Source organism: Thalia democratica, chromosome 4 (assembly GCF_965202585.1).
Source record: "Thalia democratica chromosome 4, ktThaDemo2.hap1.1, whole genome shotgun sequence".
NCBI classification, from domain to species: Eukaryota; Metazoa; Chordata; class Thaliacea; order Salpida; family Salpidae; genus Thalia; species Thalia democratica.
In genome coordinates, this window is record NC_139168.1 from 68,626,109 (window position 1) to 68,643,203 (window position 17,095).

The window sequence follows — 17,095 nt, forward strand, 5'->3', positions numbered from 1 at the left end:
ACAAGCTTTTTTTCATTATTACTTACAATAAGTTATTTCAAGTTGATTTATAATTTTTGTCTTTGAAGTTTAGATCAAAAATTAAAAAAATATATATAAAGCAGCAAGCTTTTTGTAGAAAATGACTGTTGTTATATAAGCTTGAGTGTTAGTTTGATAAAAATGGTTTATAGCTTGGTAATGGTTGACTAATGACTTTTTGCAATTAAATACAAAAGTTTCAAGAAAATAAAACAAAATCATTTAACTTTTGTATAAATTGTTGAAATTTCTACTTCTTATAATTACACAGTATTTACAAATATGTTTTTATCTTTTTATGATTAAGAAAAAAAAAGTTTTATTTGCATGTTTGAAAGTTACTTCTATAGTCAAATTTTTAAAAGTAATTAAACTTTTAAAAACTTTTTGTCATATTTTTTAAAGTTTTTTGATTAAGTAACAGAGATTAAACAAGGTATAAAGTGTTGCTAAAGTCGAATTAGTTAAAAATAGACTAAAAAGGGTTATAATTCACAATAGTATTTTTTTTAACTAAAATATTTTACATTAAATACTCAAGTTTAACTTTTTCATCATTTTTTGTATAAAAAACACAATAACAGTGAACAGTAGTAACAAGAATTAACGTTATTTTAGTGTTTATTAAAACAAACAAACAAAAAAATGTCGGACATGGAAGATGATTACGACTATGATTCATCATTTGTTAGTTTTCGTTTATTTTTATTTTATGCTTACTTTATGTTTATTTGGTTCTTTGTAACAAATAAAAAAACTAAATAAATAAGTAGTTGTAGGTGAAGCAAGTACAAGTAATTTTTATATATATATTCATCAGTATTTTGTTTCAAATTTGAAAAATTATAAATCTTTTCTAATTATTATTATTGTTATCTAATAATATTGTTACCTATATAGTTGTTGTAAACTATTTTACCTCAATAGCAAAAAAAAAAAAAATTGTTAAAACTAAATTTTTTGCTCAAGTTGTATTACTAATAAAATTTTAAGCATATAGTGTTAAATTAAAATTAGGTATCATTTTACCTTTTTCATAGTATTTGTGTTCAAAATGTTGTGGGGTATAAATGTCCCAAGCATTTTGAGAAAACTTCATAATTTACCAACAATAAATTGTAGTTTACTTAAATCATTAAGATGATTAGCAAGCAAGTTTATTGTGACTGACAACTCCTGTGAAGTAGTAATTGCCTATATTACATTTAGTTAGAGACATTACATTCACTAACTAACACTCATTTTAAAACTTAAGAAAAATATCCATTTATTAAGAACATATAGGAGTAAGAGAATTTTTAAATACTATACTAGATATTAGTTTGCACATTTTTAGCTTTTGTTGGTTTTTACTGAATCTTAAAGTTCTCACTTTTGAATTGTTAGTAAAAAATATTATTTGATACCAATTTGCTTTAACAACGAAATGTTAAATAAAACAGTATATTTTTTTTGTAATTTTTCTTAAAAGTACACAATACATTGAAAAAAAGTTAAGCAAAACGTGAGTTAAGGTAAAGTAAGATTGACTATGGCTTTATTTGTAATAGATCATTCTACAGCAAAAATATTTCTATGCTAAATTTTGAAAGAAAAAGCAATTAAAGATAGTTAAAAGTTTTATATATGTTTAACTTTTCTACAAATAAAATACAATGACATACAATTAGTCTTGTAACATAAAAAATATTATATTGTGATCTCATTTTAAAAAGCTGTAAAACTGATTTTATAATCATATTTTAAAAGTAACCATTGGTGTAAGCTAAAATTAAAATGTAATTACTTAGTTTGTTTTTTGGTACATAAAAATAGCAAGTATAATAAACAAGTATTTAAGTTTTAAAACAATAATATTACTTGTTAAATTATCTGTATACAATAAATAATTTACTTCATGAAAACAAAATGTAAGCAGTTTCCTATTCTATTTCAACAAATTTGATACTTATATGCAAGCAAATGTTCTAAATTTTGTATCAAACATAACTACATAGGTACACATAAAATTTTCTGTAAGTATTTAACTTTTTAACAAAGTTTTCTTGTTTCAAATACAGGAAGAGGTATCAGCTGTAAGTGATTAAGTTAATAATTTTATAACATTTTCGTTTTTCACACTTTTTCTTTGATATACAACACATTTTGTGTACACTTTTTTGTTGGAAGCACTGATGTCAGCAGATAATAAAAGTTTTGTTGTTTTGTTTCAATTTAGTGTGAACACGTTTTTCAACTGGTAACAAATAACTGTAAAACTAGTATGACTTACACAATAAATGTTGTCTTTAATGTGTAAAATATGATTAAAGTTTTGTAAATTGCATGCTTTATTTGCACAGATAAATACAACACTTATAAATGATAGACAAATTGAATGCCGTTATGTCTTTAAAAGTATTCTTTGTAATAAAAGTACACATATACACTGAGTTGATTTAAAAGCTATGAGAATTTCTATTATTAGAGTTTTGTTGTTTTGAAAACTTTTTTTTTCTTTGCACACTATTTTAGTTTTGCACATTTTTGTTTTTGTGCTATCACTCTTCCTTAAATTGTTTTAGTATTTACCTTCTTGTGCTGCACTGACTCTAAATGCTGTTAAGTTTTTTTAAAATCAATGTTTTTTCATCACTTTTAAATATTAAATTGTTAATTTTAAAGCTGTTCTACCTATTCAAAACAAACTATGTTATTTTTCCACCTAAATATACTAAAAAAAATTAATCTGATTTTAAATAATTTGTTTATTGTGGCAATTGTATTGGGACTGAATTAAATAATTGAAATATGTTTTTGTAGCACAAAAATAAAGTTTGATTTGTTTTATTGATAATACTTGATAGTTTCTATAAACAGCACTGGGCTTTGAAAAACACTTTTTTTGATTAGTCAGTGCAGTGATCTTAAGCCTCATCAAAAGTGCACAGAAATTACTGAATAATAAATTTTGTGCACATTAAACTACAAAATTATATATTTATGATAAACTGTTTTTAATAATCTTAATTGTCTTGGAAAATAAATTTAAAGTTAAAAGTGTTAGTTTACATCATGTTTATCTTTTAGTAAATGAGGACATAAGAAACACCATTTCATAAAATTCACTTTGACAAACTTTTGTGCACAGTAAAATAGCTTCTTTGATCTAAGCAATTTTTGCTTTATTAAATTTGAAACGGTCAGCTTGCTTACTGGCGTACTCAGTTGTTTTCAAGGAGTAAATTTTTGCATTGTTGTTTGTATATAAATTTTTGAATAAATTGAAATCAAGCCTAAAGCTAGTGAAACACGTGTAAAGTACAGTCTGTTTTAAAGTTTATATAACTATTTAATCATAAAAACAGGATTACTCGAACAGTGATGAGTCTGAACAGGACGTTGGTCTTGAAAATCAATATTACAACAGCAAGGCGCTGAAAGAAGATGACCCAAGAAGCGCACTTGATCTTTTTCAGAGTGTATGTAGTTTGTTTGTTATTAATTGTTAAACAGGTAATAAGTTATCTTAGTAGCGTATATTACATAAAGAAAACGCATACTAGATCTATTTTAAAGTCTATGTTTGTTAATTGTTTATAAATAGTTAAGTTACAATATTTTTTAACTAAAATAGTAATGAGACTGAATTTACTGCCCACAAAAAATCAAAGCTCTTCAACATAATATAATTTCCATGTATAAACAATGTATGCACACTTCGTGGTCAATGAAAAAAGATAATGTATTCTTAATTATAACGTTTTAGAATTTAATACTGGTGATAAACATGATTATGTAAACTTCTAAGTTGTGCAAATCGTAACTAGTTATAAAAATTGGAGAAAGGTGATATGAATAAGTAAAAAAAAAAATCAAGCATATTTTTTAGCAAATCAAAGTTGTATATTTTAAAAGTTAACAGTAAAATTTAATGTATTTGTTGTTTCAAATTTTTATTGTAACATTCAAATACTGGAAGTGGATTGGGATTTTTCATATCAATATGATTCTAATACTTTTTTTAGATAAAGTGTTTGAGACATTATTGATAACTATTATTAGTTATTAAAAGCAATATATATTTTTTTTTTGAAATTTTTTATTACATGGAAGTGTTAAAAATACTTAGCTTACGTTTTTTGTGTCTCTAAATTTAGTAAGTTTTTTTAACTTTACACACTGTTTAAAACTTTTCAGCTATTTATATACAATGGTTGCAAATTCTGGTTAACTTAATGTTTGTTGTGAAAAAATGATTAATTAGTTTATGAAAAACATTTTTTAATAGTTTACTTAAACAGATTCATATAAATGATCATGCAACTTGATTGAATTTCTCAAAAATGATATAGAAAACTTCAAATTCAATTCATATGTATGACTGAGCATATTAATATACTGCAACGATTCGGTCATAATTAAAACTTATGTATAAATATGTATTTATTTGAATATTTTATAACATGCAGGTACTTGACATGGAAGAAGAGAAAGGTGATTGGGGATTCAAAGCTTTGAAGCAGATGACCAAAATAAATTTTCATTTGCAAAAATATGAAGCTATGATGAAACATTATAAACAACTTCTTACTTATATCAAGGTAATTATATTAAAATTATTTGGTAATTGTTTAAAATAAATAAACTTTCATCTGCAAACATACGAAGCTATTATAAAACGTTAAGAACAACTTCTCACTTGTGTACATGTGAATTAATTAAAGGAATAATAATAATAATTAAAAAAATAGTTATAAAACTTGTTGTGAAGTACTAAACACAACTACTCACTTACATTAAGGTAGATAAATAAAAAAGTATTAAAGTTTAAAAAAAATATTTTTGAACTTTCTGCAAAGTTAATATATAACAAATACTTATAGGTTTAGATTTTATATAACATTAAAAAAACGTGTGAAGCCCAGTATGAATGCTAGATATTGTAAAAAACAATAATTTGAATCTGCTAAGTTATTGTTAATATAAGTTACATTATAGGAATATTATCAGCTAAACCAACATTTAATCAATTTTTACTTTGTAAGATACTACTTTAATACTTGGCACTCTATAGTAGTAAATGTGCGTGCAGTACAGTTCAAACTAAATTGTACTGAGACTTTCAAGAGACCATATCTCAAAAAATAATTTAATTTGAAGAAATAATATATACCACAAAGTCCAATTAATATAGACTTTGGTGGTAAAACACAGTTGGTCTAAATATTGAAAAAGGTAGTTCAAAGTCATTCAGAAATATAACAATTTTAAACGTAGTAGTTTACAGTTTCCCACACCCGGTACATGTAGTAAAATCAAAATTAAAATTGTTTTAAAATAGTAACAAAAATTTATATTAAACCTTGTTTTATGAAATAACAAAGTGATCAAGTAAATAAATATTTTAGAATATCACATTAATATAATAAACCTAACAAAGTTTAGCTAATAAATAAATCTTAAAAGTCAGCTTTCCCAACAATGTTGTATGCATAGTTTTACTTTAACTTTAATAGCTTGGAATTTTAAATATACATGTGATGTTTATTTAGTTACTTACTAAGTTATGCACACCTTTGAGTTAGAATGGCTATAAGTTGAAAGTACATATATCATTAAATCTCCACTGTACTCATTTGGATATATATTATTTATTCCTTAATCTTAATAAAAAAATTTCTAAAGATTTTTTATAGAAACATTTTTAAGTTAACCTTTGAAAATAAGTGATAACTAAAATTATATTTAGTTTAGTAGGGTGCATTTGTAGTTGCAAGAGTATTTTTCAATTTTATTTTTATTCAATTTATAGTGTGTATCATTTATTATTTTTTATATCAATCTTACAATAAGTATAACGAACATAAAAAATAAAGCCTAGTATAAGTTATGTCTAAAACCAAAATCTTATCTAAAAGGTGTATTTGTCTTACAATTTATAATTTCAGAGCGCAGTGACCAGGAACTATTCAGAAAAGTCAATAAACTCAATACTGGACTACATATCAACTTCCAAACAACTCGATCTTCTGCAGTCTTTCTACGAAATCACCCTCGATGCTTTGAAAGGTTTTTTATGGTATTAATAAGTCACTAAAATAAGTGCTTTCGGTTTATTTTGCTACTTACAAAAGATGTTTTCAAAATACAATTTTTTAACTAAAATAATTGGAAAAATAATTAACTGAAAGTATTAACAAAAATCACTATGTATTTGTAAATACATTTAAATGTGATTCTTTGAATTACACTGTTTTGTACAGTAAAATAACCTAAGTATACATGTGTTTGAAAAAAAAATACCTCAACATTTTTATAAGACGTTGTTTTCTGTTCTTTACTTTAATCTTTGGTAAAACAGCTTTAACAGTTAACAATAAAGCATTTCTGCATATCTGTAAAGAGAATGTTTTTTTATTTCAAAGATGTCAAAAAAATCAATCGATTGTTTTTGACTCTCATAATCTACTGAGATTTATTGAATGTTATTACAGAAGTTATAATAGAAAACAAAACATGGATCTATTTAAAATCAGTTATTTTTTTTTCAGGCGGAAAGAACGAACATTTGTAGTTTAAGACTAACAAAAAATATTTAATGTTTTTTGTTTTTTATGTATTTAATTTATTCTTCAACATATGAACTAAACTACATAAAACGAAATGCTAGACTTAAAGAGGTTCTTATTTTATTTATTTAATTTATTCTTAAACATATAAACTAAACTACATAAAACAAAATGCTAGACTCAAAGAAATTGTGGTTTAAAACGTACAAAAATATGCACATAAAATATGAATACACATTAAAAAACTTAATTTTGTTAAATAGATAAACATAAACACATTTTTAATATTTTAATAAACAACAGACGCAAAGAACGAGCGCTTGTGGTTCAAGACAAACACCAAGCTCGCCAAATTGTACTTTGATATCGGAAACTACACCAAGATGCAGAAAGTGATTGTTGAAATAAAACAATCATGTCAGACACCCGATGGTAAAGACGACATGAAGAAAGGTATTAGTAATTTTGCTTAAAACTATTAAGTTTGGCTTATATTTGTTTAAGAACTAAGATTTGAGAATAAAGAAATAGCCCGATCAAAAAATAATTTTGTTACTTAAATTTAAAACTTAAGCAATTTCTACTCTTAATCAATATCTAACAAGGTAATAGTTGGTACAATTGTAAACTAAAAAAAATAGTTATCAACATTTAAGTTATGCATAAGGTATATCTTGTATTATGACAAACTCCTGCTTTATTTTAAGCACTACTTAGTTTTAATGTTGTGTCCACTAACTGTATGAGTTCAAATATAACTAACTAGTTTTTTTACATTACTTAATAATAATAAAAATGTTTAGGAACGCAGTTGTTAGATGTGTATGCTTTAGAGATACAAATGTACACTGCAATGAAAAACAATAAGAAACTGAAACGGGTTTACCAGCAATCGCTGTTGATCAAATCGGCGATTCCCCATCCTCTTACTATGGGTGTTATCAGAGGTAATGATATTGTTTTTACAAAATATATTATACATCATTTTACTATGGGTGCTATACATGGTTATTATATTGTTTTTATTTAACATATTTTATTTCCAATAACTACGGGTGTTATTAGAGGTAATTTTATTGTATTTAACTAAATATATTTCACAGTCTCTTACTTATGGTGTTATCAGAGGTTATTTATTTATTTTTTTTTAGTTATATTTCACAGTTTCTTATTATAGGGTATATAATATATTTTGATTTAGATTTGAATATATTTGATATCATTCTATTTAGTGTCCTATTAAATGTTTAAAATTCATTTAAACGAAAAACACTTATATTCAACTTAATACAAATAATATTTTTTTAGCTTTTAATTATTACATCACAAAGGAATCAAAATTTAAAAAAACTTATAAGCTAACATTTTTACAATTTTATTTTGCTAAAAAATATTGTTCAATATTAATAAATGCATCATTAATAGTATTTATACAATTTGATAAATTTTATTATTAGATAATAACTATTAACAAACTTATTTAATTTTACAGAATGTGGAGGAAAAATGCACTTGCGAGAGAATGATTATGATAAAGCTCACACTGATTTCTTTGAAGCTTTCAAGGTTTGTAAAGAATATAGATATAAATAAATGTTGAGTTGTTAAATTGATTTTGAAAAATATTGTTAATATTACAAATTTGTATTAGAAAATGTTTTTAGTTTAATCTGTAGATTTACCAGTATTAAAAAGTTTCTTAAAAGTTATTTTTTTTTTAAATTTGCTTGCTGCAAACATGGCCAATAGTATTTAAGGCAAAAATTTTGCTTATTTACTCTAATTGATAAAAAAATGTTTTTAAAAGAATCCTGAATCTTTCCAACTGAATATCAATAATGAACTCAGAGTTTTACAAATAAAATATACGTTTAGTTTGTATTGAAAAATAATATTGCAAATTAGCTAGGGCAGTCATTTAAATTTTGTTTTAAATCAATGAATTTGACTAAGTAGCATTGCAAAAAAATAAATTCTTAAACAAATTTCATATAAAAAAACATCTTATTTCCACTCAAACAACTTTGCCAACCAGAGTAATTTTTGTTCAAAATTAATAAAAAGTTACTTAGTTAACTATTTTAAATTTTATTGGTTCTACTTTTATATTAAAATTTTTTATCATTATTTTATTAAAGATGCAACAAGTTAGTGTTTAACAAACAACAGGTTTTATTCTGAACTAATAACTCAGTTAAATAAATAGCCATCTACCAATTTATCATTCATGGTTTTTTTATAACTTTGAAATTGGAATTATAACAATTTGGGATGATAATAAACAAAATTTGCCATAAAAATATTTTAATAAAGCTTTTCTTAGTTTTTAAACTTAAAAATCCGTTAATTAAAGTGGTCTTTCCAGCTATAAGTCTGAAGCTGTTGTTAGGTTTACCTGCTGGAACACATTTATGTCAGTGTTTTTGTCGTTAACGACTTTTTCTTAAAATTTACTGCTCTAACTTGTTACTGGGTTGTTTGCTAACACAATATATTACAAAAGAACATATCCAATTATACAAAGTTTATACATTATGACTCTAATTTAACAGTACCTGTTTTGTAAAGCCCACTTTTATTATGGTAAGTGAGCTACAAGCAGTAAATAATTATGTTATGTATAAGATTTATAAGTAATTGGTATCTTTAAGAATTAGACTGCTACAAAAAAAAAAACTGGTAAACTCGTTTTGTGAATATCCAATTTTACAACAACTTAATATGAAGTATTAAATCTCGTGCTTTATCTATTTAATCTTAAAATTGTAAATGTCTAATTTAAAACAAAATAAAGTCACATCAATATTATTCAACAGAATTACGACGAATCGGGCTCTCCAAGGAGAACGACTTGTTTGAAATACTTGGTGCTCGCCAACATGCTCATGAAAAGCGACATAAATCCGTTCGATTCTCAAGAAACAACGCATTACAAGAACGACCCTGACATTCTTGCCATGACCAATCTTGTCAGGTTTGACTGTTTTATTATTTAATTAAATTATGATTTTTCATAATCTAATGACCTAGACGTACATGTTATGACTAATCTTGTCAGGTTTAATAGTTTATTTTTTATAATTTAAAGTAAAAGACTTTTATTTCAATTGAATTTATTAAGGTGTCGGTATTAATCATTAAAAATTTATTTATTTTTGATCATTTTGATTTGAATGATATTTTTGTACTTGTCATTAATAATGTCAGGATTGCCACTTTACCTGGAAAACCTGAAATTTGAGTAATTTTGAAAAAAAAACTGGAAAAACCTTTAATTTAACCAAAAATCACTTAAAAACCTGGAAAATTTGGAATTAAAAAAAAAACTTTTATAGTAGAAAAATTTTGATTTGACACAAAAAAATTACCATATAGATAAAGATTTTTTATGATCATCAACTAAAAACAAACCTAAAAACAAGTACTTTAAAAAACCTGGAAGAAATTTTGAAAACCTGGAGAAAATTCGCCAAAAGTCAGTGGCAACCCTGCAATATGTAAAGCTGCTTTATGATTTAATGATTGTTTCAAACGTTATTCAGCTAGATTTTATGATTTTTTTTCTGAATAACGCTATTCAAAATAAAAAGTTAAATATTTAATTTTTCAAGTTAAATTGTAAATTACATATGTAAACTAAAATATTTTTTCAGTGCGTACCAGCAACACAATATTCGTGAATTTGAGGAAATATTAAAAAAGAACAAGAAGTCTATAATGGAAGACCCGTTTGTCAGGTTATTTAAATAATATATCAATATTTAATAAATAAATAATTTGCACATTTATTTTCTCAATTATTTCTCAGCTTGAAATTTTTTATAATATAACCAACATTGATAATTATCTATAAAATTGGTATTCTTTTGAATTGTGTGTTGAGTAAAAGGTTAATTGATTTATATTATATTTTCCAAAATTAACATCTACTATGTTATTAAAGCTTGAGGTCGTAACTGTTAGTCATTCTATACAAAATCATAATTTTGTTGATTTAATTTAAATCATAATTATTGCGATTTAGTCAATTTTGGAAAGTGCTTTGTGCACAAACGTACATACTGCAGTTCTTCATTGTCAGTTTTCTGGAAACTGAAAAAATTAAAAAGACAGAACGTTTTTTTTAAGCTATACACTTCAATTTTCAGGATATATATTGCTGAGACAGTTTAAAAACTTTACATTGTTGGATTTTTAAAAAGTCCTAAAACTTCAGTTTTAGGTCTTGAACTCCCAAAAATATTCCCTACTTAGAGAAAGATAAAATGGTTAATTAAAAATTTAAGAATAAGATAAGTATTTATTGCCTTTTCAGTATGCTCCTTCCATACAAAATATAATAAATTTTAACCTTGATCTATCTTTATCTAAACAGCTTCAAATTCAGTCGTAAAAAGTAATTTAAAGCTCAGATAAAATGAATCCAACTTGTAAATTAAAATACTCTCTTAAATATTTATACAGTACTAAAAGAATGCTGTTTATATTAAAAGCCTGTTCATCAAAAGCATCACAATGGTTATCAGCTGAAATAGAGTTTATTGTTATAGTATACGTTTGAGTGAGCTTATAGTATGAAGAAAACTACCTTTTAAGTTATTGTATAAAAAAGTTTAACAATATATAATATATTCAGGGAACACATAGAAGACTTGTTGAAGAACATCAGAACACAAGTTCTTTGCAATCTCATAAAACCGTACAACAACATCAAAATCAACTTTATTTCTGAGGTAATAATTGGTTGTATAAAGTAATATATTTGTATATTTATGTTGTATATAAGCGTATATTGATAACATCAGCTGTAAAGTATGTAGTGCCTGTTTTATGTAAGACATATATATTTATTTAAGTATAAACATATAGATGAACTCATACAATCATACAGTAGTATCAGTACATATTTCATTTGCATATAAATTTTTTGAACCTTAATTAAAATACTAGTTGTTATAAATTTCATGTCATTTAATTCCTTGTTCTTCATTAAGTTTCACACCAAGTCAGATGTTTTCCTTTGTCACACAAGTTTTTATTACAATTTTTTGAAATTTTCAATAACATAATATTAAAATTTGTATTCGCATATTATAAGACAATGAAGATAAAGTTACTTTCTAGTAAAAATCTAATTAAAGAAAACTGGCAATTAGTACAGAATTAATAGAAGAAAAAAACTATGAACTAATTGTATTTATCGCCATATGATCTGAATAGTTTAGTAATTATTATTATAAAATTGTTATTTAAAAATAAATCTTATTTTAACACAGCAACTTACCATAGCTATTAAGTTAACAATATATTAACAATGTAAATGTTTTTTCAACAGCAACTGAACATAACAAGCGATGAGGTGGAAAACTTGTTGGTCACGTGCATACTGGACAACGTGATCGATGGGCGAATCGACCAATGCGACCAGGTCCTCTGCATAAACAGGCACCTCGATAAGGAGGATGTTGACAGGTAACAACCTTAATACATAGTAAATATTGATTTATTAGTTAGTAGTTGTACTAGAGATTTGGTAGCAGTTATAGGTCTTTACTTCATAAAAGAAGAACAAATATATGTTTTTATATAAAATATTACCTTATAAAAAACTTATCTATTTTATCACTATATATTATGTAGTAAATAAACCTTGACATATATTAGCTTAATTTATTGTTTTATTTTGAATATAGTTCATTATGTTATGTATTATTGTTAAGTTTATACCTTATTTAAATATGCTCCTATTTATAATGAAGCTGTTTATACAATATATCTAATTTAATATTTTAAATCGAAATTAACAGATTCGAGGCTTTGGACAAGTGGGCGGAACAGCTCGATCAAATAAGCAGGACAGTTTTGAACAAGGCTACTTAATTGTGACGTCATTATGATATTACGTTATAAAAGTTGATGGTGAAATTTTTGAGCTTGGATGGTTTTTTGTTACTTTAGTGGGATTTTGTGCTGCGTTAAATATTTTACTGATGCTTGACAATTTGAGCTTAAAAATAAGCAGTTATTAAGTTTTTAATTTGTTAGTTTTTTTTAGCATTCAAATTAATAAATTAATCTTTGTTGGAACGTATTACCTGTAAAAAGATTTAACGTTTTTAAAATAATACTGTTGGATAGTACTTTTTTTTTTGCGCTTTCTGTCTTTAAAACTTATGTAATAATTTAAACAATAAATAGTTGATTCTAACAACCTACATTAACTTGAGTTAGAATTGAGTTTTACATTGCCTTCGCAAAGTTGCTATTCATTGTAAGTGCTTTTTATATTTGTACAAATCAGTTTTTGTTAACCGAAATAACACTTTAGTTTTTATATCAATACTATTTATGTTCTTTGTAAGTTCTTTAGAACTGTGTTAGGAAAACTTTCTGCTTTATTTATCGCTTGTGTTATAAAAAATATTTACACAAAAAACATTTGTTTTAATGTAAAATTGTATTTATTGTTATGCTAAAATACTAGCCTATTTATTTTTTATCTACTGGTTATACATTATTTTACAACTAAAAACCTAAACTTAAAGTTTTAAGTAGATTTAAATCAAACACATTAGACCTTTCTTTTATGTTATTGAAATTTAGAATTTTGATTCAAAATAGTACTAGATATACTACGAATTTCAATCTACATTTAAATAGGCTAAATAATGTTTAAAAGCTAATTGGATATATTTTTGATTAAAGTATTATATCGCAGTTCAAAAGGATCAATATTTAAAACTGAAATTTAACTAAAATTACTGATCAGTTTATCTCATAAGTTATCAAAATCTTGCATTAAAAGTTTTATTAAGTATTGGTTAGTTGAAATTGCTGACTATACTCATTAGTAAGATATTTTTGTAAGTTTTTGTCTCAGTTAAAGAGGGGACATATTTTTTATTTAAATTTAAATATCGGTATAGAAAGCTTAAAAGTATGGCAAACTTGATATACAGGCCTAACAACTCAAAATGATTTTTTTTCACTTAAAATTGTTATAGTCTAAGCTTGGTTGAAGCATCTAGCAATTTTTCTTTTTTTAAAGTAAATGAGTTCAAAAAACTTAAGAGTAAATTCTAATTTAGTTATATCCCTAATCAATTTTGTTTTAAGTCATTGATTTCTTTTAATTAACATTTAAGTTGTTTTTGATACTTAAAAAAAAATATTTGTACTGTAGAGATAGTTTTACACAATAATCTAATTAAACACTAAATTTGTGAAATTTTATAAGCTTTAACTACCACCCATATATAGAGAAAAAATTCAGGTGAAAACGGTAAAAGTGTTATTAAACTTTTGTGATGAATACAAGTGCATGTTTTTACAAACCAACTACTACTAGTTTGTTCACCTAACAATTACTGTAGTAGTTCATGAAAATTATTTGATGTTGTAAATATAACTAGCTAAGATAAATAAACATTTTTCAAACTTTAATATATAGTTTATTTCGGACTAGTTAAATCAAAACTAGTAGAATTTACCAACAAAACCAATCTCAGATTGTTTTATTGAGATTAAATACCTTAAATTTAAAAGTAGAATCTTAACCTGTGTTTCCTAACAGCTTTAATTAATACCTATATTGTTTTGAACAAAAATATATTAGAGCTTGATAAAGAACTTCGTAATAAAAACTTGCTCACTTGACGCATTAACAAAAACATTTGCGAAAGTCTGCAGAGCAGAAGCCTGGACTTTAGTTTGCCGTGAGACAAAACTCAAGTTTAACAAAGTTTGATCATGCCAAGTCGATCATCAGACCGCAAGCCCTTAGTAGACTGCGACCGATTTCAACCTTATTAGGACTCATCACTCAGTCACAACCGAAAAACTTGCAGTCGTCAACCAATAAACGGTTTATCATGCTTTCACACAAAGCAAACATTTGCTGACACGTTAAGTGTATGCTTATTTGTAGTAGAGTACATCGAACAAAAGTTTAAAACCTTAGCATCTAAATTTGAGCGAGTCACCATTGTGCCTGAGCTAAATCCCCACTAAAAGTATCCCACTAAATAGTTAAAAATTTAAGAGAAACATGTTGCAATAATTCGATTTGTGTAAAAAGAAGAAATAAAACAAAACATTGATATTTTAATTTACAAGAAATTCCGAACGCTTTGCTTGTTTTCTAATAACAAACTTTCGTTGTTTCTAGCGGTCAAAATTCAAATGATGTGATTAAAAAAGTGAAAAGTTGTGGTAACAAGGTCGAACTTTAATTTTTGTATATTTATGTACAGTTTGTTTATTATGTTAAAATAAATGAAAGTATGAATATTACTCTTGTACCCCTCTTAATACTTATAGGTCAAATTTTAGCTTAGATTGGATTTTAGTAAAATCATATAGTCATCACAGGCTTCAACTTTCCTATAAGTTAACATGTTAGACCAGTTAAGATTGCGATGCTAGTAATAATAAGTAAAAAAAAATATAACTTTTTAAATATTTTGATAACTGTGTGAGTTTTACAGAAATTTTCATCAGATCTTTGATAATAGGTAACAATATAAGATAAATTTAATTTTTTCGAGTTTAGTGTGATGTTAGATTTATAACTGACTATTCTCGTCTTTTTAACATTATTATTACTTATGGGCTTATAAGCAGTAAATCATCCTTAAACTTATTTTTTTTCATTAAAACCCTAAATAATGCAAAATAATATGATAAAGGTATAATAACCTTAATAAAAATTAATGAATATCAATTATTACTAATTTTATTTGTTTTTACTGTTGAATTCAAAATAATTTAAATAATGCTATTTCTAGACATTTTGATTTTTTTTCTTTTCAAAGTAGCAATTAAATTTATTTTTTCTGCTGCTTTATATGCCTTGAATGCAAATAATAATTTCATATAGTTATAAAGAAAATTATAGATCTTTGTTTTTTTAACTTAATTCTGATGAGTTATAAGCTTGTTTAAAATAAGCTAACATAAAACATATTTCACTTAAGATATTTAAGTATACGAGTTTAAACTAATTTAAGCTCTATTTCTAATTGTTTTTCAAATTATTACTAAATTATTGTGTTCCGATTACGGGACAAATCACTATAAATTGACTAACTTTCCCTTAAAACTTTCAATAATTGATGTTCATAGTAGTTAAAAACTATTTTATGTTTAAATATTAGTAAAAATTTAAAACAGTTAGCAGAACTAAGTAATATAAAACATATGATAGTTTAAGTTTATGCTAGTTAAAAATATATACACTTAAATATACCACAGATGTTCTCGTGCTAAAACTTTATTTCAACTAACGGCGTTTCACTGCTCTCAAATAAATTTAAGAACAGATCTATGGAGTCTATAAAATATTAACACACATTAGAAAAAAACCCTCTCTTCGAATGAAAAGATATTTAACGAAATAAAAGCACCGTACGAAAATGAATTAAAAAATCGAGGTTTTAAATGTAAATTAAAGTATGAAAAATTAGATGTAGATAAAAAACGCAAAAAACCGCGTAACCGACATATAACGTGGTATAATCCTCCATATTGCTCTTCAGTTGATATAAACTTAGGTAAAAATTTTTAAAGGTAGTCGATAAAAACTTCCCCGAAAGCCACTTTTATAACAAAATTTTTAATAGAAAAACAGTTAAAATTTCTTACAGTTGCATGAGTAATGTTAAAACTTTAATACAATCGCACAACAAAACAGTAATTTAAAACTTTAAAATAGACATATCAAAGCTAATACAAATAATAATTCTAGTAATTAAGTTAGTAATAACGTAGATATATACAATATTTCTAATTATACTAATCATATTAATAATAACAGTAATAATAAAAACAATAATCTTAATAATAGTAATAATAACAGTAATAATAATGATAATCCTAATAGTAAAAATTTTAATTATGGTAACAATAATGTAAAACATATTAAAACTTTAAACATTAAAGATATAAGCTGCAATAATAACTTTAATATTAATGGTAGCGAAAATATCTATATCAATAGTACTAATAATAGTGTAGATTATAATAATCAACGTATAACTAGAAGTATTTCTAAAATGATAAAAGAAAACTTAGAACAAGTAAGTGATAATAGCGCTAAAAGTATAAACAAAATGCATAACAATAAAACTATAAATAAATATTCAAAACCAACTAACTCTAATAGTAATAAGTTAAGTAATATGCCTAAAACATGTAATTGCCGTAAATTAAACAAAAATAACTGCCCATTAGAAGGTAATTGTTTAATTAAAAATGTAATTTATAAAGTTAAAGTTGAAAGTAAGGGCCCAGATAAAATTTATATCGGAAGTACAGCAGGTAGTTTCAAGGATAGATATGCTAACTATAAGCATACTTTTAAAAATATAAATAAAAAACAAAGCACGCGTTTATCGGTTTATGTCTGGAGCTTTTTTCACAGGTACGGTAAAAGGCCAAACATGGAGTGGAGTATTGTTTCAAAGATCAAACGTGCATCCAACGGAGTAAGTAGAATTTGCCCAACTTGCAATACAGAAAGAGCA

At 24.8% G+C, this 17,095-nt stretch overlaps 1 protein-coding gene across 1 annotated transcript; it reads left to right on the forward strand.

The window, feature by feature from the left end:
• Positions 1 to 643: 643 nt before the first annotated feature.
• LOC145835014 (COP9 signalosome complex subunit 2-like) lies at positions 644 to 12,984 on the forward strand. Its single transcript, XM_082942544.1, has 12 exons — positions 644 to 708; positions 3,369 to 3,482; positions 4,473 to 4,604; positions 5,952 to 6,072; positions 6,876 to 7,025; positions 7,376 to 7,519; positions 8,065 to 8,138; positions 9,389 to 9,546; positions 10,226 to 10,309; positions 11,209 to 11,305; positions 11,908 to 12,044; positions 12,380 to 12,984. Exons 1-12 carry the CDS (start codon positions 667 to 669, stop codon positions 12,450 to 12,452), a joined length of 1,326 nt encoding a protein of 441 aa, XP_082798670.1. The 5' UTR covers positions 644 to 666; the 3' UTR covers positions 12,453 to 12,984.
• The last annotated feature ends 4,111 nt before the right edge of the window (positions 12,985 to 17,095 follow it).

Bases quoted from the DNA above. Each gene is read 5' to 3' on its own strand.
- LOC145835014 (XM_082942544.1), top strand. From the start codon at position 667: ATGTCGGACATGGAAGATGATTACGACTATGATTCATCATTT. The intron at 6,073-6,875 runs GTTTTTTATGGT...AATAAACAACAG, and splicing joins CACCCTCGATGCTTTGAAAG to ACGCAAAGAACGAGCGCTTG. The intron at 7,026-7,375 runs GTATTAGTAATT...AAAAATGTTTAG, and splicing joins TAAAGACGACATGAAGAAAG to GAACGCAGTTGTTAGATGTG.